We start from the raw sequence: 22,523 nt of genomic DNA, 5'->3' as shown, positions 1-22,523 counted from the left end.
TTATTGTAGCATAAGCTTTCGAGAATCAAGTTCTCTTCGTCAGATGCATAGTACAGAAACTGGCCAAATATAGAAGAGGAGGGGAGGAGAGAGAAGATGCAGTTAGGGGGGGGAAAGGGAGGGTGCAACCAAAACATTCCTTTGCTAGTAAATGTAAACATCTCCTTTTGGTGTCCTTTCTGGATCTTGTTTACCGAGAAAGTAAAAACTGACCAAGAAAAATGTTCTGCTGTAGAAGTGAGCGTTCACAACCCAGAAATTTTGTTTCAACATATGACATGCTTGGGCAGGAGGTATCAAAGCAAACTATACAGCACACAAAGCAAAATCATTAAGATATGTAAAAAATAAAACTGAACCAAAATGTGAGAGGTTCACAGATTTTAGTAAAGAAAATGATTAATCTTAATGACTTCCTAATTTCAAAGCAATGATAGATTTGAGAGACTGCTGTGAATGACCTCTAATTAATAATTTAGCGACCAGAGATTGGGTGTGCTGGGTAAAGCCTTTCCTCTACCAAAAAACTATCGTGGGAGAAGACCAAGGGACATCATCCCATACTTTAGATGATGGAATTGAGAACTGGTAGTCTTTACTGTGGACATAAACTATTTTTAAAAGCCCAAACTACATTACGAACAGTGTTTTTGCCATATATCAAAGGAATCACTGATCAGATGGGAAAGCTTATGAAAAAGCACAACTTACAAACAGTATTCAGACCCACCCGAAAAATACAACAGATGCTACGATCAGCAAAAGACAGTAGAGACCCCCTCACCTCTGCAGGAGTATACCGCATACCCTGCAGCTGTGGACAAGTTTACATCGGGACCACAAAGCGTAGCATCCAGACAAGAATAAAAGAACATGAAAGACACTGCAGACTTGGCCATCCGGAAAAATCAGCAGCGGCTGAACACAGCCTAACTCAAACAAGACACAGTATCCTATTCCAGGACACTAAAATACTGGACAACGCTTTCAACTACTTCGTCAGATTGCACAGGGAAGCCATTGAAATTCATAAGCATAAGCACAATTTCAACAGGAAAGAAGAGACTTTAAGAATGAATAGAGCATGGTTTCCAGTCCTGAAAAACACCAGGCTAACAAAATACTCTATACCCGACAATAGCCCTGCAGAGAAGATTAGCACATCAAGCACCAATCCATATGCAAAATAACCTCCTCAGGATACAGTGAAGCCTCCCTCCATTAGCATTCCACCCCCTAGGAAACTCTTACAGGATGACTCAGCCCAAACCCACCATCCTGAGTAGATATAAATTACCTGCCAACATCTTCTCCACACTGTGACACTGAGAGATCTCTGTCTTTTGGTGCTACACCTCTGAAGATGCCAGCCACAGCTGCTAGTGAAACATCAGGAACTACAATGCCAAGACCATGGCTATACAGCCTGGAAAATCCACAACAACCATCTACATTACGATCCCTGAGCTTTAGAAGGTCCCTTGGTTCAAATTCTTAGTAATCGCTGTAGTAACAGTCTTCCTGTGGGTAAGGTAACAGATGATAAAAAATTCATACATTCCAAATTTGGCCTATAGTAAGTTATTCGTTTGGCCTCAAGAAAAGAAGAAAACGGTATCCTAACATGACCTACCACTACAATTATAAAACAGACCTCAGACCAGAAGCAATCCCCCCTCTAATTTAAAGCCTGAGCACAACAATGTGTTTTGACCTAGCACCTAAATATAGGTGCCAGGTGAGCCCCAAAGAAGGACAGCACTCTTAGAGGCAAGGTGCAACCACAGATAATTCCGTCTCTAGTCACTACTCACCTCACCTCTGAAGATGGGCACTTTTTTTTTTTTTTGCATTCTCTCACACATGCTTGCTCCTGACCAAAACATAGTTGATAATCCAAAAGCCAAACCAGACACTCAAAATTGGCACTGGAATTTCATCCCCCTATCACACACCTGGCAGTTCCTGATGAAGTTAACAAAAGAATGTCTTGGGCCTCTGCCAGGACTCTCCCGTTTCTGTTACCTAGTTCCTGATGAAGGACTAGAAGAGTGTCTCGGGCCTGTGAGTGCCCTCCCTCTTGCCTACAGGATGTGAGAGAGCCTCGGTTACTGGGAGATTCCAAGTTAATGCCCCCTTGATCCTGAGAGGCTGAAATTTCTTCAGAGGGCACGAATTCAGGGCCTGCTCCTGATTTTCCTCCAGGAGGTGTAGGTCTGCCAGTCCCGTGGTGGGAGTGGGGGATCCTCTGCTCCGAGCCTCTGCCCCCCCCCCCGCCACCAGTCACTGGTCAACAAGGGGGTGGAAGGCCCAGGGAATGGGCCCAGGAAGCAAAAAACCCTAGCTAGAACGCACAAAGAAATATACACGCATCCCAATTCCATGCATTTGTTAAAGAAGTTGGTTGTATAGTTTGCATCTCAAGTTAAGTGGGCACAGGACTACAACCTTAAATTTTTCCAATTTAGTTTGTCAGTAGAACTGGAGTTTCCTTGAATTCAGAAGTGGGGGGGGGGGCGCGAGGGGGGGAATGTTCATGTTGTCAACCATTACCATTGTATATGGCTTTTCTACAGTTCCCCTTTCAAAGGGGTCACGGCATTCAGTACTAAAAATAACGAAATGACTGTTGACTCTCTTCCTCTTCTTTTAAGTGTTGCCTGCGGCATATTTCTGGATAACGCATGAAGACTTCTCCCCCCACCCCCTCCCTTGCCTAACACAAATTGGATTATTACCTTTTGTGGGACTACTTGCTCACTGACCATTAACAGAAATGAAGGTTTGTTCATATCATCTGCTCCATACACTTTAGAAATTCTAAACTATAAAATCTGAACCTCAGAATCTAGGACTACAGTATATAACACCTTCTGTCATTGTCATTTCTTTATTTACCGTCATATGACCAATTATATAACATGGTTATACTAAAAAGAAAAATTCAAGGCATACAGTGAGACAAATAAAACAGTTTAGAATTAAAATCTAGTTGCACTACCATATAATTTCCAAGACCTGTTTATCACCAAGCAATATCTGCCTACGTGGTAGGTAATCTTGGCATTTCTACTGGACAGCAGATAATCAAGTCTAACTTTTTCAGTGAGACGAGAGATTTCACTTAATAGCAGCGTGATCATCTCATCACGCGCTTCCTTATAATATGGACAACTGAAAAACATATGCTCTACAGTTTCCACCTCTCTTAACGGACGGGACAAAGCCTTTCCAGATAAAAAATATTATTGTATCTTCCTTCTAATACTGCAGAAGGAAGGGCCAAATATCTGGCCAGAGTGAACATTCTTCTGAAGCTGTTTATTTCTAAGGATGTTAAATAAACTGCCAGCTTCACAATATTTTGAAAATTTGACCACACATACTCATTTTGTAGGCTAGTGATGAGTTTGCTGTTCTATATTCTCAATCCTCTGTTTAACTAGTCTCTTTGCCTGATCATAGCCACAGGATAGGACATGAGGAGAAAAAACAATTCTAGCAATATGGTTTTGAATAGACTTAAGCCAATGCGATTGAAAATTATCTGTTTATAAATGGAAATAAACCTTGAGGATTAAAATGTCCCTTTGGCCACATGTATATAGATAATATACACAGGGCTTTTTTTCAGCTGGAATGCGGTGGAAAGGAGTTCTGGCACCTCTTGAAAATGGTCACATGGCCGGTGGCCCCGCCCCCGATCTCCAGACAGAGGGGAGCTGAGATTGCCCTCCGCACCACCAGCCATGTGACCATTTTCTCGGAGGGCAACCCACTGAGCTCCACCACCTCTTTTCCCCCGAAAAAAAGCCCTGCTCAGTACCATTACTCAGTCAAGTGGAGAGCAAGTGAATGGAATACACGCGAGTCTGTTCACTTGCCAGGCAAGTGTAATTCGTCACTTGTAGGTTGGCTCTCACTCCTGGACGAGGGATCCCCCCCATCTGCAGCAGCCTCTCCTCAGCTCTGCTCCCTAGGAGTGAAGCCCCTCCCACTGTGGGCGAGGCTTTTTATCCCTTCTCTCAGGCACCACCCCCCCTACTTTCCTATTGGTGCAATTTCCCCCTCAGAATCCCCTTACTCAATCACAGGGGCCAAAGGGAACCTAGGAAATGTAGACTCTGCAGTCACTTTAGTGCAGGCTTCCCCAGAGCCACTAGGCCTCACTAGACCTCACTAGGCCCAGGCTCATAACACAATTTATAACTTGGGTAACCTTTTTAAATTTTAAGCTTACACTTCCTCCAACATACTTCAATAAAGTACCCATAATAAGGTTTTGGTGATGGGCAGATCTGATGAAAAGACAGATGATTAATCAAACTGTAAAGACTTTAGAGGACAGCCCATATTTCTGTCAAGTCCACAGGAAAACATTTTCCAGCATTAATCATCCACGTAGCTTGCTTAAAGACAATCTCACAGGCTATCTTTTAAAAAATTCTGTTTCAGGCCATGTAACTGAAAACACTGCTCCTTTGAGCCATTCGCCCAGATGACTCACTCCAGTGAACTGTTTTTACCTGCATGCAGCCTCCGGAGTAATTCCAAAAGGCCAGCCTCGAAAAGCTTCACGTTACATCCAAATCTCACCTGAGCATCAGCTTGCCAAGAGCCTCTGCTTGGTCCTTGGATCAGCATTTTGGCTTACCATAAGCAGACATCAGATAAAATGGAAGCTACCAAGGAACGCTGATGCAATCGTAAACTTGCTCCCATGCTCAAAACTAAGAAAACTGTGATTTTTAAATGTTCGCTCTCTCTCTCATGCACATGGTTTAGCTGAGGGGGGGGGGGCTCAGCCAAATGGGAGGGGAAAAAAACCTGAACACTGCAACGAGAGCCAGTTGCCCGTGTACAGCAGTCTGTACAAATTCCAGAAAGTGGTCTGAATGATAGAAAATAAGCACATCAGTGCCATGGTCCGGGCAGGGCAAAACTGGGATCATTAAATCCAGAGGGAGGAAATTGATTGGAAACATGCTGTGCTGTGACCGCGCAGCTCATTTCCTTTGTGACTAGATTGCTAAATCTGATTCAGCAACTTGGCTTCAATCCAGTCGCTAGGATTTCCTGCACAGATCTGGCAGCTGTAACCCCTGCCGTTTTTCCTTCTTCCACTTCCTCTGACAGGGCAATTTTTAAAAGACAGAGCATCTATGAATGCAAATAGAGAGGAATGCAATGGCTGTATTCTAGCATCGAAACAAACAAAGCGTAGTTTGTTCATTATGAGAACACACAAAGAAATCCTTAGGCTTGTGTGCCACTCATCCCTCTCTCTTCCCCTCGGTACAGGCGCTGGGAAATTGAAGATTGCTTGGTTTGGTACCAAGTCTAGTTTGTTGAGATGTCCAAACTGGGCAAAATTATGAACTGTGGTTTATTCTCTTGCTTTAGGGTTGCCAGGCCCCCTCAATCTCCTGGTGGGGGATAGGGACCTGGCACTTCCCTTGGGGGAGAGGGGGGTGCTGAAGTCACTTCGAGAGTGACGTCATCGCACGGCCCCTGGGAGCGCACCCAGGCTCCGCAGGGGCTCAAAACAGGCCCAATCCATGCCAAAACGGGCCTGTTTTGAGGCACTGCAGAGGGTGGGAGCGCTCCTGTGCTCGACAGTGCCTCAAAACGGGCCTGATCCGTGGCAAAATGGGCCCGAAACGAGCCCGATTTAATCCGAAACAGGTCCGTTTTGAGGTGCTGCGGCACACAGGAGTGCTCCCGTGCTCCACAGTGGCCCCGATCCAGGCCAAAAAGGGCCCAATCCAAGCGGCTGCTGCGCACAGGAGCACGCATGGAAGGTGCACCCGCTCTGGCTGGTTAAGTAAGTGGGGGCAGGGTGTGGTGAGCGGGGGATCCCCCGCCCCCACCGGGAGTCTGGCATCCCTATCTTGATTATACACCAAGATTTTAAAACTCCCCCTGTTTAGCCAACCTGCAAATGCACATGCCCCTATTTTCTTGGGTGGAGGGGGTTAATGGGGTTTTATTGCATTGTGTGCCGTTTTAATTTGGAATTGCAAGCCACCTTGAGCTGCAAGGGAAAAATGGGAGAATATATATTTTTCTAACTAACTAAATAAATGAGCAAATGTTTAGCATAGCGCTTCTCTAATGTGCTACTTTGTGATCTGCACAGAGCTTTTTTCATGGGGAAATGTTTTAAAAGATAAGACTAACCTCTCCTATAAGTGAAGTGGCAAATGTGGAATTCTATGACATTATGACATCTATATCCCATGCATACTGCCTCTAAGAATCTCTCAGAAGGAAATTAATATGGCTATATCTATACTATCTAATATAAACCAGTCTGAAAGTGGTATAACTGTCACTTCTAAATTATCCTGTAAGAAATATTGGAAACAGACACAAGTCCTGCCAATTCACACTTGCGCAATACAAATGTGTAATATGGCCAATGTAGTAGTAGAAGCAGTAGTAGTAGTAATAATAACAACAACAAAATTTGATTTATATATCGCTCTTCAGGACAATTTAAGACCCACTTGAAGTGGTTTACAAAGTGTGCCATTATTGTCCTCACGACAATCACCTTGTGAGGTGAGACAGCTCCAAGAAGCTGTGACCGATCCAAGATCACCCAGCTGGCTTCCAGTGGACGAGTGGGGAATCAAACCCTGTTCTCCATATTAGAGTCCTGTGGCTCTTAAACACTACACCAAATATAGGATGTATAAATATAATGGAAAAAATTCTTAAGATTTCCAAGAATACTGAATATTAAATGAATAACATCTGAAATCCTAATGTAATACCACTGGTCAATATAATGGTTATGAGAGCAAACCTAAGCTGTCCCATGTTATTCAATGGGCTTTATTTCTCAGGAAAGAATCTTTAGGATTGCAGCCTACGAGCATGGCTGTTTTATATAACAAGGTAATCTTAGAAGATCAGATACAAGTTCCAATCAGCTTTTCCACTGGTGAAAAAGTCAGGAGGGAATGCCCTTTGACCACCAAAAAGAAAATGTTAGAATCATAGGATCCCCATGGGCAAAATCTTGGGGGGCAGAGGCTGTAATAAGGAGGGGAACTGAGCATGGCTGTGTAAAAAAACCAACCTATTTTTTTTAAAAGGACATATATATTATGGCTTTAACAAGGAACTATAGTTTTGCAAGGATGTTAAAATGCTTCTGGTGAGTCCTGTTGCAATTGCTAGTGCGCTTTGAGGGTACATGACAATTGTGCCCCTCTTCAAATGACAAAGGCACACTGGAATCAGTGTGCGTAAAGGGGGGTGGGTGGGTGGGAACAAATGCACAGGCTTCCCTCCCCATCCCCCCCTCTGCATAACTTCCAGAATGAAAGCGCAGCATCGATACATCTACAAAATACCCGTGGGTCGGATGCATCCTTGCGACTGGGAATGCTGTTTCCCCCATCATTCATGAGAGCAGAACCTGTGTGTGTACAACATGTACGCACGCAAACCTGATGCCCATATCCCAGGCAAGAGGGGCTGGCACACTTGTTCCCACTTGCCCTCTACATGTATTGATTTCAGTGAGTGCATGTTGTTGGACTAGGGGTTCCATCATGCAGAGTCAGTTAGTATTTTGCCTGCAGTGTGTTCAGTTAGCACATCCTGGGCACTAAAACCCCATCTTCTACGGCTGTGATTTTTCCGCAAAAAGAGTATTTCATGAGATAGACAAATCAAATAAATATTAAAAGATTCCCCAGGAGGAAAAAGCACATTTCCCCCTGGGATGGGGGAGACTGCTGCATCTCTACCAGGCAGACCTGATTTGGTAATCTGGAAACCTATTTATCTACCTATCTACCCTTTTCTACACCCAGCACCTACCCATTTTCTACACCCCTTTCTCGGTAGTAGCCCCCACCTTATGGGATGGTCTCCCTGATGAGATGACGAGGGCTCTCAATCTTCTGGCTTTCCACAAACTATGCAAAACTGAATTATTCAGAAGGGCTTTCTTACATATGTAATAACATTGGGCTGTAAGGAAATAGTTCAGAGAGATGTACTGGAATGGGATAGGGACTACAGACTATTCTACTGGATACTGTCTGTTGTTGTAAGTATGCTCCTGGTGGATAGTTCCGCATTGTGTAATATGTCAGGTCAGTTTGCTTATGTTTGGCTGTCAGCTCTGTGTCAGATATCTGCTTCCTTTCAAATTTCTGTATTCTTTATTGAATGTTTACTGAATGTCCCGTTTATCGAACTGACCTATATTGTGTCATTTGCCTTGAGTCTCAGTGAGTAAGGCAGACTATAAACAGCATAAATAAGTGAGTAAGTAAATACGTATTTTCTGTACCTGAATTGTTTCTTGGGAGGGGGAGGAGGTGGTGCAAAGTCATCAATGCCATTCTTGTCCTTGGGGAACTCAAAGGCAAATGAAGCAGATTTGCTCATTCCACCGGGCTTGACCTCTTGAGCAGAGCATTTCCCACACTCTTGCTGATCATCAGGAGGACCAATTACTCCATTCTCCACGTCTGTCTCTTTAGTATTTTTCGAGATCCTCTGCTCTCCTTCCTCCTCTTCCTCCTCTATTTTGCACTGCCTGCTCCAGGACAGGTTGTAGTATTTGTGTCTTCTCTCAGAACTGGAGGAGGACAGACTTCTGTGGGGCTCCTCTAAGGAGGTATTGTTCACCTGAAGGGGGGATGAAGGCCCAACGACTCTGCTGTCCGCCTCGTTTTGCACAACATCCACATGACCACTGCTGTCACAGTTTCCAGCCCCAGGAGAGGTGACCAGTTGTGCAACAGGCCCTTCGTTCCTAGGCGAGCTCCCTTTGGATAACTTTGGGGGAACAGCAGGACCCTCACCCCCCAGATTCTTGCCAGCCATCTGAGCCTGAAAACCGGGGCTGTTTCCCCTCGAACTGATCTCATTGCTTTCTTGAGGCCCTTCAATGTGCTCAAAGAAAGATGACATTTTCCCGGTCTCTGGATGAGAGGTGGGACTAACACACGGCCACTGAACGCCAACAGCAGAGTCTGGGCTGCTAAGAAAGATTGTCCGGTTGTCTTTCTCTGTGTGGGTGGCCATAATAGTAATTGTTGCCGCTACCTGAGCGGCGGACTCTTGGAACTCGCTTTCAGAGCTCAAGCAGCGCGTCCTGTCCCTCCACTGGCCATCTGCTTGATCTTTACAGGGGCTATACGCTAAAACATTGCTCACTGAATGTGCGCCGGAGTTACCCAACTGCACCGTTTTCCTCTTTGTGCTCTCGGCATAGATGGGTTCACTCTGGGGAAGGCCCACAGGGCAGGCAAGGGGCCGTCCTGCAGAAGTGTTTACATTTTCTGTATGCTTACCTTTGATTTGATCAGATGCCCCATCCAGAGAACAGTAATAATTTCCCTGGCACAAACCACCAGGGCTGCTGTTTTTTACTATGGTACGCAAAGGAAATGCTAACGTTTCTGTTTCAGAGCGCAAGTGGTTGTATATGGAATTGTGCTGAAGTTTCTCCCTTTGAAAGTCTGAATCTGGATCCAGAACTCCACTTCCTTCTTCGCTGAAAGTTAACACCCTGGACTTGGCTTCTGCCTTGATGTCTCCATCTTGCCCCAAAAGCTTCAGAATGTGGTTTTCACTTTCAGGCCGCGTTGGTTTGGTTTCCGTACTTCCTAGGGTCTGGCGAACAAGAGACTCTCCACAACAGTCTACAATGGAACAATACTCCCCACCTTCAGTTTCCAAGTCTGAAGAGTTGCATACACCAGCTTTCTCCTCTGTCTGGTGCGTAGAAGAGTACCCCACAGCCGAATTAATGTGTCTGTCACTAAAGACGGGTGGCTTGTGATAGAGGCCCAAAGATGACAAGAACAACTTCTCTTTGCCAGGCACTTTCGTTCCCTCCTCTTCTACCTCCACCTCACCCAGAAAGGTCACGTTTCTTTCTGCCTGGCTTGCGGGACAAGAGGAGCCAGCCAAGGAAGGGCCACTAGGGCTGTGCGAAGTACAATCACTTGAACGATGCTGACCGAGTGGTTTCCTTAGGACATGACTGCCGAAACGGTTTATGTACGCTCTTTGCTCTTCTCCGGATTCCACCAAAACATGCTTTCTGGGTGCTGTTCTCTGGCTGACCTGTGTTAATCAAAAATAAATATATTCAGGCATTTTAATGCCAATTTGTCAGAAAAATCCGAAGTACCTTCCTTTAAAAAAAAAAACCTAGCAAGCAAACAAAAAAACGTTCGATTGAGAGTTGTGAACTTTAAGCAGACCACTGAGGTAGGTACAAATCCAACAAAATCAGCAGGACCTCCTGCCTAACAGTGCAGTTCTAAACAGAGGTAATAAGTGGGCCTAGACAGGTATAACCCTGGTCAGGACTGCAGACTATTTCACACACGATCACACTTTCCACATTTACTGGGCGGGGGGGTGGGACCATTAGGTTTCATTTCATTTGGCTGGAGGGCGCCACCTGAGTATGTTATGTAAGACAGGTATTACCTCACCTCAAGGTTGTCAACAATTAAGTATTTTACCTGCCCTCTTGGTAATTCTTGCCTCAGGTCCAGCATGCGCTTTGTTGAATAAACCCGGCATCCTGACTCACAGACGTTTTAAATAAACTGGGTGTTTTAACCGAGGAGCTTTTGAAAAAGTTTGACTGCATGAGCCGTACACTTTGATCTACTAGGTTTTGCCCCTTGACGAGTCAACACAAGGAACCAACCAAAACCCCAAAGGTATTTTTCAAAACTGCATGTTGTTAACCCTATTTTGTCCTCTTTTGGGTTTCCCATTAAGTCATGGTGCATTCAGAACACAAATAATCCAATGAAGTATCTACTGAAGAAACTAAAACCAAAGAAGGACAAATAGCCATTCTCCATGATATGCAAAATGCAATATTACCTTATTTTTAGCCTGGACTAGCTTTGCATATACTTTTATTAAGTACTTGACCGAAGTAATAAAATGCAATACTGCACCACTTTAGACCGCAGGCTGGATTGGTAGCTCATATGTTTGAATGTACCCTGCATCTAGCAAGCTAGTGCATCAGAGAGAAAAAAGTTTAGTGCAGCCCTTACTCCATGCATATGATAAACCAGCTCCTTGGGGTCCCCCCCCCCCCATATGGGGAATGCATTCAAAAACATGACCCCCCCCCCATCTTCACAATGAAGCTCACAGTTCAGAATTGTACTGCTTCACTACTTCTCATTCTGCATAAACAAAGGAATAGCTCCTAACACATTTATAACAAAGAATTAGTTCTTTCCTTCTTTCCCTCTCTCTCCCCTCCTCTTCTGTATGTGGCCAGTTGGGATCAGGCATCTGACGAAGAGAACTTGATTCTCGAAAGCTTATGCTACAATAAAATTGGTTAGTCTTAAAGGTGCTACTGGACTCTTTTTGAAAGAATTAGTTGTCATTGAGAAGGTAAATATTTATGTCTGAGCTGTAGTACTTCAGACAGCAGATGAGGGCCATGTGACTAAATGCTCCTCCGCAGAAAGAATATTCCCTGTACACAAAAAAGCTGAGTGGCAGGGCAAGGATTCTGCTCCAGAGTTCTTCACAAACTAGTTTTCTATATAAAGTAGGATCACTCTATCATGGGATACAGACAGTCTGAATTGAGGCAGCCCAGACAGGAATTTTACCACCTCAGTAGGCCTGGATGAATGGACGAGAGAGAAAAATACTCACTGAGGTTACCAGTGCGTTGTCAGCCATTTTATTACAGAGGGAGGAAATTTGCTGATTTGATATTCTTTGCCCAATATTAGAAAGAAAAACAGTTACTATCAATAAAAGACCAGATGTGAAAAATCTGGCATACTATGTTTGCAAACAAATCTATAGATCTGTAATTGCTTTGCCACAAAGACCCAGCGATCCATGGGATCAAGGACCACAGATCCTTTCCCTCCCTCCAGCAGTCCTTTTGGATCCCAGGAATGAGTGATTTCCCCCCTTCCCCATCTTCAGTGCAGGCTATGCAGGTACAGTGACCTCAGGTTGCCAAATGTGGTTTGAGAAATTCCTGGAAATGGGGGTGGGCGGGCTGGGGGGTGGAGTTTGGGGAGAGGAATTCAGTAGGGGTTTGATGTCACTCTAGGGCAGGGGACCCCATTGTGGAGCCCACAGGTGCACCAGCCAAGAGTTCTTAGAAATGGGTGGGGCCAGGTGGGTTTTTTAAAAATCATGTAACGATAGGGTTGTCAGCTCCAACTTGGGAAATTCCTGGAGATCTGGAGGGTGAAACCTGGAGAAAGTGAGGTTTGGGGAGGAAAAGGGCCTTCGCATGCCATAATTCCACAGAGTCCACTCCCAAAAGTAGCCATTTTCTCCAGGTGAGCTGATCTCTGTGGCCTGGAGACCAGTTGTAATTCCGGGAGATCTCCAGCCACTACCTGGAGGCTGGCAACCCTATATAACGATGGCTTTATGCAGGGCTTTTTTTCTGGGAAAGGTGGTGGAACTCAGTGGGTTGCCCTTGGAGAAAATGGTCACATGACCGGTGGTCCCGCCCCCTGATCGCCAGACAGAGGGGAGTTGAGATTGCCCTCCACCCCACAAGGCGCGCGGGGGGGGGGGGAATCTAAACTCTCCTCTTTCTGGCAATCAGGGGGTGGAGCCACCGGCCATGTGACCATTTTCAAGAGATGCCGGAACTCCGTTCCACCACGTTCCTGCTGAAAAAAAGCCCTGGCTTTATGTAAAATTCTTTACCTGTGCAAATAGCAAAGTGATATTCTAAAAGAAGCAGGCCTTGATTCTGACTAAACACAATTGGACCGTAAGGCTAAAATGCTTAATGAACCTAACTGGAATTTCTACAGAGGTCATCTGGTCTTCCCAGTTTTAACGTATTTTTATAATTCAGGTGGAAGTTGATAATAACATCACTGCATCAAATTTTTTTAAATTATTTTTTAAAATTTTAATTATTCTTAAAAATAATTTATGTTCCTATCAATAGCTGGCCAGAATCACTCTCTTACTGTACACATGAGAAAGGAACTTTTACCAGCAGTTTAGCAACAACTGTCATTGTTATAAGTAACAGTTCAGGTTAAAAATGGTTGGCCTCTTGAGAAAAATAGAATTTCCCCCCCTTTTTCATAAGTGTGTTAGATGCCTGCAAAATGAAGACAGATGCTACCAGACAAGGGCTTCTCACCTAGCCCAATATGTATACTTATTTTTGTGTATGCAAGAAAATATTTTAAACACCACAGTAATTTTAAAAGATACCCCATTAAACAGTGCTCCTCTCTGAAATGATGAACACCTAGTATGAGAGTTATGTATAACCTCACCCTTACATTGTGTGGTTGGCCGTCCCTCCTGTGGCAACCGTCTTATGGTTGGTCCACCACCCTATGTCAGAATTCCACAGGTGCTAAAAGCTGAAAATGGTTAGGGATCCCTGATTTAGGGCATCCCTTTCCCCTTGGCTCTATGGTTTACCACAGACCCACTCTCCAAAGCTGCCATTTCCTCCAGAAAATTGATCTCTCTAGAATGGAGATTTGTTGCAATTCTGGGACAACTCATAACACGTTTTTTTCTGCTAAACCTCTAACACTACCTGGAAGTGCAGCAAGGAAGGAAACAAGTGAAAGACCTTCATCAATAAGCACCTTTCACTGATTGATCGCTGGATCCAATCCTCGATGAGATATTAAGGAAACTTTTTTCCTAGAATAAAGGCATCCGCTCTTCCTTTGTTCTATAATCCAGTCAGATGGATAAGAATATTAGACTAAGTTTAAATTACCAGCATTTTATTTGTATTAATTCCTTGTAAATCATTCATAATTTAAATGATATATACTTTTTGAAAGATACTAATCCATTATAATTTGATAACTAACCCCCCACATCATTGTCACATAATTTATAATCAGAATATTTAAAGTAAAACTTTTCAGTTGGAAAAAGTAGAGGCTTAGATATTTTACTTGCCTCATAATTCATTAACACATACGTCACGTATTATTCATAAAATCCACGTCCTTGACTGACAGAAGGTTACAGATTATTGGACGCGAATGATGGCATTCAGGCAACGTTTGATATTAAAGTTTAATATGTCAGGGTTATTAGAAGCAATATACGACTGTCTACGGATTAAACTAATTTTTAGGTGATCAGTCACCTGTATTCCACTCATATTTGAATAAATCATCTAAGCTTCAGTATGGGAATCATGTTGATGTACCATCATTTTGAAGTAGTGCAAAGAACTAATTGTAATAAATACAAGCTACCACTCCCTGTCAAAAATGAAAGGCCATTTTCAATATCTGTATCGCCTATTACACTGATACTCTGACCTAGATAGCCCAGGCAAGCCCAATCTTGTCAGATCTCTGAAGCTAAACAGGGTCAGCCGTGGTTAGTAATTAGCTGGGAGACCTCCAACAAAGACCAGGGCTGCACAGCCATGAAAACCCCACCAGGGGTCGCCATAACTCAGCTTTGACTTAAGGGCACTCTCCACCACCACCACCACGGGACAGAGAGAGAAAGTGGAAATCAAGGGCTGCCAACTTCAGCTTTGAAAATTCCTTGAGATTTGCAGGAGGCACTTGAGGAGGGCAGAAATTCGGCAGGGATGTGACGCCACAAAATCCACTTTCTAAAGCTTCCCTTTCCTCCTGGGGAATGAATATGTGTAATCTGGAAATCTATTGTAATCCCCAGAAAACTCCAGGTCTTGTAAATTGGCAACTAAACTATGTAATCTTCAGAACTCAAAATGTTAAACCGTACTTGAAAAACATCAAATAGGTTTCACAATCAGAAAAGCCTAGCATTGCCTTTTCTTTTCCAACGTTGTGGCTTCAGGAGATACTGCTGCCTCAGAAAAGAGGGCTAGAAAATCGCTTTTAACAACAAATGGAAAAAAAGATCTCTAATGTTCTAACAGAAGCCCTTCAGCACCACAAACCCACCCTCCCACAACTCCATTACTATTTGATATGTTTAATTTATTGACAGACAGTTCAGCCGTTATGTTTGAAGGTTGGGATTTACAAGATACTGAGCTGGCCATTAACTGATTTCCCACCCCCCACCCCCGCCCCATGAGAAACTAAGTCCTTTCAGCTTTGATTGTGACATAAATTGCTTGTTCTGCCAATCTTGATGCTATTTCCTTTACCGAAGAAGTCTTATCTAACATTAAGAGTTACCACCACATTTTGCATAAAACAAAATTTCAAAGAAAATCTTGTACAGAACACTGTATAGGCAAAATATCTGAAAAATGTCAAGGGAAACAAGAGGGAATTTTAAGGTGGCTACCCAAAGTCGCAGGGCAAACATTCAAAAGAGTCTTATACTGAGTCGGACCCTTTAGCCCATTTAGCTAAGAACAGTATTCTCTGTGCGAAGAGAGAACCCTTCTCAAGATCTACCAGCCAAGATCTTTTAACCGAAGACGCTAATGATTGAATTTGTAACTTTTTGTTCACAAAGGAAGGTCTCTTAACTCTGAACTATCACTTCTGCCCAGTCCTGTACATCTCTACTTGAAATCATTCAGGTCACACTCTGAGCTTTAGCAATGATGAACTGTTTTGTAACCTGAAACAAACTAGCACCAGCATGTTCACAGAGCCTTTTCCACATTCCAGGCATTTATATTTTTTCTTTCTGTTATGGGTTTTCCAATGCATGTTAACAGATTTGCAATACTAAGTTTAATTGATCATGAACCAGAAGAACTATGGGCTGAAACCAGAGAGATATTATCAAGAAAGAATGTGCAAAGACTATTCCTGTAGCCAAAAAAAAGGAGAAGCCTAAATGGATGACTGAGGAAACTCTTAAAATTGCTAAAGACAGACGAGAAGCAAAAGCAAAAGGCAACAGAAATAGAGTCAGAATTCTAAATGCAGCTTTTCAGCAATCTACACACAGAAAAAAATCTATTATAATAACCAGAGCAAAGAAATAAAAGAGAACAACAAAAAGGAAGAACAAGAGATTTGTTCCACAAGATCTGGGAAATCAAAGGGAAAGTCAAGCCATGGCTTGGGATGCTAAAAGATCAACATGGAAATACAGCATCTGATCAGGAAAAAATAAAGGAAAGATGGAAAGAATACACTGGAGAACTATACAAAAGAGATGGAAGGATGACAAATACTTTTGAAAAAGAGTCCTTTTGATGAAGAACCAGAAATCTTAGAAAGTGAAGTAAAACGTGCACTCAAAGCAATTGGGAGAAACAAAGCACCTGGAGCAGATGGAATACCAATAGAGCTCTTTCAAGCTACAGAAACTGAGTCCGTCAGAATCTTAACAAGAATCTGTCAACAAATATGGAAAACAAAACAATGGCCCACAGACTGGAAACGCTCAGTCTACATTCCAATCCCCCAAAAAGGGGATGCCAAAGAATGCAGCAACTATTGAACAATCATGTTAATTTCCCAGAAGTGATGCTCAAGATTCTACAGCAAAGACTCTTACATTTATGGAACAAGAAATGCCAGATGTTCAAGCTGGATTCAGGAAAGGAAGAGGCACCAGAGATCACATCGCAAATTTACTATGGCTAATGGAACGCACCAGGAAATTTCAGGAGAAAATCAGCATGCGTTTTATAGATTACAGCGAAGTTTTTGATTGTGTGGATCTTGAAAAGCTATGGATAGTGTTAAAAGAAATGGGAGTGCAACAACATCTAGTTGTTTTGATACGCAACCTGTACCTTGGCCAAGAGACTACTGTCAGGACAGAATATGGGGAAACAGAATGGTTTCCAACTGACAAAGGTGTCAGACAAGGATGCATATTATCTCCCTACCTGTTCAACTCGATGTCAGCTTTCTTTACTGTCCAGCTTTCACATCCATACATTGTAATGGGGAATACCGTTGTTTGGATTATCTTGATCTTGGTTCCCAGAGAGACATCTGTATCCCTTTTGTTTCCCTTGACATTTTTCAGATATTTTGCCTGTACGGTGTTCTGTACAAGAGTTTCTTTGAAATTTTGTTTTATGTAAAATGTATTGGTAACTCTTAATGTTAGATAAGACTTCTTCGGTAAAGGAAATAGCATCAAGATTGGCAGAATAAGCAATTTATGTCACAATCAAAGCTGAAAGTACTTAGTTTCATTTGAAATGTGGTGCTGGAGGAGAGTTTTGCGGACATCCATGTCGGAGAGGCAGGATGTCTGGTGCTCAGCATCACCTGTCATACTCAGCCACCCCCTGCTGTTGTGACTGTAGCCTAATGCTTTATGTGCGGGTGAAATGCTGAGGATTCTGTGCTTGAACTGCTTGGGTTAATCAAACTACAGCTGAGAAAATATGCAAGGGAGGTCGTTGTTCCTGCCGTTATCTTTATGCTTCCTTGACCGTACCGGGAGTCTCTCTTCTTTGCTTGGGAAAAGGCGCCTACACAGCCTTGGGAAAGCCCATACATCATTCCTATAGTTTTCCTCGCTTAGATGCTTTGCCACCGAACTCAGATGACAGTTAGACTAGAGGGAGGAGTGTAGGGGGTGCCCATGCTTTAGAAACCTAGGCCGATTCCAGACAGCCCTCCCCATCCCGAAACGCCGCGTGTCTTCGTGTGGAAAACGCGAAATATCGCGTTTTCTGCGCGACGACGTGCGACGTTTCGGGATGGGGAGGGCCGTCTGGAATCGGCCCTATATCTGTGTGATGCTTGCATGTAACCATTATTCCTGGCAAAGATTATCATGATACTGGCAACTTTTCAATAAAGCTTTTACTAACTGCAGTGGAATCTTTCGAGAGTTGCTTGGCAGATCCTTACAACCATGGACAGCCAAAAAGGCAAATAAGTGGGCACTTGAGCAAATCAAGCCTGAATTCTCCCTAGAAGCTAAAAATGACAAGACTAAAGCTATCGTCGCTTCCTCCCCCATTTGAGAAAGACAGTTTTTGGCCAGGCAGGTCAGGAAGTTGCATGACCTTGGACACGTGGCAGAGGAGGAGGAGGAGGAGGCAGTCTCTGCAGCTAAGAGCTGCCATGGGAAGCAGAGTGAGGAGAGGGTGATGTAACCTGGCCCTGTTCCCCACATCTGAGGCCAAAGGGGGGAGCCCTCCGAGGGTGATGGCCCTGGCCGCCAGGCAGCCAGCCTAGGAGAGAGTGCCCTGGGACACAGCACATCACGAGAGCAGGATGGCGGAAGGGCAGATGGTAAGCCCCACCCTGGAGGAACCTCACACAGTGGATAGACTTCCCTTAGAGACCAATGATAGGTGCCATTTGGATGAGAGAGAAGTTGTAAGGGAGGCTGTTGTGGCTAGATTTTTGGAGTTACAGAACTGCTGATAATTCAACTGGTTCTTGGAGGCTGGGTGCTGAAATTTATTTTATCTAAGTAAGAATTGCTGCATTTTTTGTACCTGGAGTTCTACATAACTAGGAGAGAATCCAGCGTGTGGGGTGCATGTGGGAAAAACATCCAACCCTTTAATGATTTTGGTTGCTCTCTTCGGCACTGTCTTCAGATCTGCATCAAAGATCTATACAAGGGTGTTATAATACTGGGCATCTTATTTTCAATCCCTTCCCTACTAATTTCCAGCACATTCGTATTATCATTACTAGGAGCAAAGTATAGCAATAAAACTCTGCCCTTAAGTAGTGCTTTGAGATGTATAAAACACTTCACATATTCATCTCAATAAACCTTTACAGTACTCCTGTAAGTCAGACAGGTATTATTTCTGCTGTCTTTTAAAGGACAGATGGGGCTCAGAGAATACTTGCTTGATTAAGGCTACTTAAAGAGATCCAGCAGTAGCGCCAGGGTTTTCGGTGGCTGTGGCCGGCTGGTGGGCCGGGCGCCGGGCGCGTGCCGCCAGCCTGATTGCTGCGGCAGGTGGCTGGGACGGCACGCGAGTGGCCTCCACATAATGATACTCTAGGAATTTCTCCTAGTTTCTATGGTGAATACCAAAGAGAGTAGGGAAGGAAGCCTAGAGACCACCCCCGCCAACTCTGCCCTCCTCGCCAGATCTGGCATTTACTGAGGCAGTGTTGGGAACCCTAATGGGACCCCAATTTGTCCTCAGGATTAGTGCTGCTAGTTCAAGAATGGCAGTACTGCTATTGCTGTTGAAGTATATAAATAGAATTGGTTGAGAGTATTAGTTCCCTATGCTAGGCTTAGTTACTCCTACTTCCTATGTTAATGCTACTATCTCTGAGGAACCATAAAAATCTTTCATGCCCCCAAGGATAGTCTGCACCATGGAATTCAGATCAATGAAACATTTTAGATTTTTTTTCTTTTTCAGGTTTCTTTGAACAAACATACGAGGAAGCTGTTTTATACTAGGGCAGACCACTGGCTGCTCCCCCCACAAACATGTTGCTCTGCTTTAGCTTCCAAACAGGAACACCTTTTTTATATATATATATATATATATATCCACATAAGATCATCTTCTAATGGTGCACTCCCTGGATTTCCCCTGTTTTGGTCCAATCTTTCTGAAAGAATGCAGTCTAAGCACATTACATGCTGTCTGGATGGGATGGAATACGTTTTCAAAGGTCCCACTCAAATGGGCACCATTTTTGTTCCACGAACCTCTCCTGGCTGTCATTTCACCTGCCACACCTCTGGAAAGCTTCATTTAAAACTGGTAGTAGTTAATGTCATAATGAGCTAGAGCCGTCAGTAGCTAGTTCTGAATCCCCAGCTTTCATGAAAAAAAAAAGGTTCTAGCCCTTTCACTGCAGAGTTATAAGGAGAAAGGTGCAGGCATTTTTTGTCCACACTGCAGGGGAGAGGGGAACCTGCAGGATGGCTGCAGCCAGGCAGTGATTCTATGAGCAACTAATCATATAAGCATGCTCTTCTTGGTGTTGTGAAAGTCTCTGTATTCACAGCAGTAATGAAAACAGCATGAAGACTCACCACTGTACAGATGCATCCGCTGTCCACTCTGAGTGGCAGAGGCCCTCCCTTGTCTCAGCTAAACATCTTCCAGAATTGCCCTTTATTGCTGATTCCAGGAATCAAACCTTGGGCCTTCCGCACGCCAACTACATGCTCTGAGCCACAACCCTTCCCCTACAGAGCAAGTGCCATAAACAGAGGCAATATTTACATTACACCTGCCCTTCATTCAGACAATACCAGTTAAAGTTCTCTATTCAACTTCTCTATGGAAATGGCAAATTTATTTGACAGCAGGTTTTACTGAAAACAATGGGACTCGAGCGTTAAGCTATTTAGCAACTAGTAGGCCGAAGTACTGGCAGACAAACAGCCCAGCAGAGCAGGGAAAATAAGCAGGGTCAGACATGGTTAGTACTTGGATGGGAAACCACCAGGGGTCACTATGCAAAGGAAAGCAACAGCAAACCACGTCTGCTCATCTCTTGCTTTGAACACCCACTGGATGGAGGACCTATCTTTCAGCAATTTACCTACAATGTTCAGTAATAATCTGACATACTAGCAAACTGTAAGATCACTGGGGCAGGGAGTTGTCTTTTGGGTTTTGAGGGGCTTATGTTAACAATTTACCTAATATTTTCAATACTAATCCAATATACTAGCTAATGTATTCCCTTTGACAGGCCCGGTCCTCTCTAGAGATGAATTCTACCTTACTGCTGCTCGTGTTATCTAAATTTACGGCAGAACTGGTAGGAATTTATTCATACATTCCATTCTTCCTTTTTTCCTAGCTGAAAGAAGATTACATGAGACTTTCTTGGGAAATCTCCCAGCCTGACACTGACCGGGCAGAGTCTTCCTTCATTAAAACATCACCACGCGCCCTCCTGGCCCCAAAAGAGAATGCTACTTTAACTATTCATGCTCTGAATACACCCAGGGACACATACAGAAAATCCAAAATTGGATCCATGTTCATATTTCTTGGCCTGACATTTTACACATGGCTCGAACGAATCAACTAACATAGCATACACATTTTATGGACAGATTGGTACTTTGTTAAATATACTGCTTACTGTGATGAAATCTATGACCAAAAGAGTAAACAATGGATGAAGTGACACATTGGTAACAACTGACATTACCTTTAGAATTGAAAAATATAAGATATCATCATGTGTCAATAAAATTGCTATCTCAGTGACTAATCTAGTAGAACCTTTTACCCGAATATGTAATTTGAATAGAATTTGAATGTCAACTGAATTATAGCAAAACTTTTGAATGTAAAAAGAACGTGCAGAAATCTCAAGTTATACTGCACAAGTGTCCCTTCTGATAAGCAAAAGGGGATCACAAATATTTGTACAGTCTCTTGGAAGAAGATGGAAAATGAAATATTTGAGAACCTCTTTGTTACTTAACTCTGCTGAGGGTTTTTCAGCAGGCTCAACTTACAGAAGGTTTTCTGGGTATTCAGCTCACAAAAATCGGGCCCGCTGTAGGCTTCTGTAATTCCACACTCGAGACACTTGAACTGAAACGGCATCTAGTTTTTATTTCCAAACTTAAAAAGATGCTCCGTTTCTGCTGCAGGCTTTCTGGGGGATGAAGAGGAGGTAAGGGATTTTGTCAGGGTACCTTTTTTGTTTGTTTTTGAGTGCAGCAGTTACAATATTGTTTCTCATCCTGTACTTGTCTGACAATGATTGGACAGTGTTATTTCAACTCCTAATTTATCAATATTTCTGTATGATGATTAGCTGAGGTATTCTGGAGGGAAGCTTTAAAATATTAAGTGGGATTCAGGGCTCTCTGCAGAGTTTTTCTGGTAGCCATTTATGACATAAGCCACATTCACTCCCCTGCTAGTAGACAGATTTTCCCTCCCAAACAGTCAGGATTGCCTGCTGTGGTTAGGAAGCCCCTGGCATGCATCTCCGGGTACAATTCAAATGTCTTTTTGTTCCACACTTTACAACATATATATTTTTGGCTTATATCCCAGCCCAAATATTTTGTAGGGGAGAAACAAGAGCCCATGTCTTCTTTAAATGAAATGGCACTAGAAGCAGAGTTCAAAAGGAAACAGCAGGTTTATTAAACAGGCAGGGTTGGTATATCAGTAGGCAGGGAAAGAAAAGCTGAGGTAAATTTTGATTGTAGAACAGAATACTTCACAAACATAGGGCACAATAATCTTCTTAAAGCTTAAGTTTCAGTAGTTACAGATCTTAAAAGTGAGAGTTTGGAAGTTTCAGACTTAGGTTATTTTAACAAGTTTCCTTCCTAGATTTCACTTTACAGCTTAGATGTTCTGACTTTAATATAGTACTCTTTTCCTTTTACAATACACTCAGGGTCCTTTTTAGAGCCAACCCCTCCTTTTTAGACACTGGGCAGGAATAATTTTTCTCCAAAAGACATATCACTTGGTTGAAGAGTATCCTTTCACAACCCACTTCCTTTGCCAACAACACACCCTCAGTTCTATCTTGTCTATGTAAATTAGTGCTGGCTTTCACACATATTTACTTTAACTAAAAGTTCTCCTTAAACCTAAAGCTGTCCCAGTTAGGGCAAACTTTTCCTTTTTCCTCACATAGACGGGTTACTAGTCTGACCCTCCT

At 43.3% G+C, this 22,523-nt stretch overlaps 1 protein-coding gene across 2 annotated transcripts in view; it reads right to left on the bottom strand.

The window, feature by feature from the left end:
• The window catches only part of PRAG1 (PEAK1 related, kinase-activating pseudokinase 1), a 72,937-nt gene that overhangs the window by 26,266 nt on the left and 24,148 nt on the right, over positions 1-22,523 (bottom strand). For both annotated transcript variants that reach the window (XM_054987372.1, XM_054987371.1), the window contains exon 3: positions 8,315-10,101. In XM_054987372.1, coding sequence (XP_054843347.1) covers positions 8,315-10,101 — 1,787 coding nt within the window. The remainder of the gene's footprint in view (positions 1-8,314; positions 10,102-22,523) is intronic.

The sequence above is a fragment of the Eublepharis macularius genome, chromosome 8 (assembly GCF_028583425.1).
Source record: "Eublepharis macularius isolate TG4126 chromosome 8, MPM_Emac_v1.0, whole genome shotgun sequence".
NCBI lineage: Eukaryota > Metazoa > Chordata > Lepidosauria > Squamata > Eublepharidae > Eublepharis > Eublepharis macularius.
Note: the sequence above shows the minus strand (reverse complement) of the source record. Positions and strands in the feature narration are given on the sequence as shown.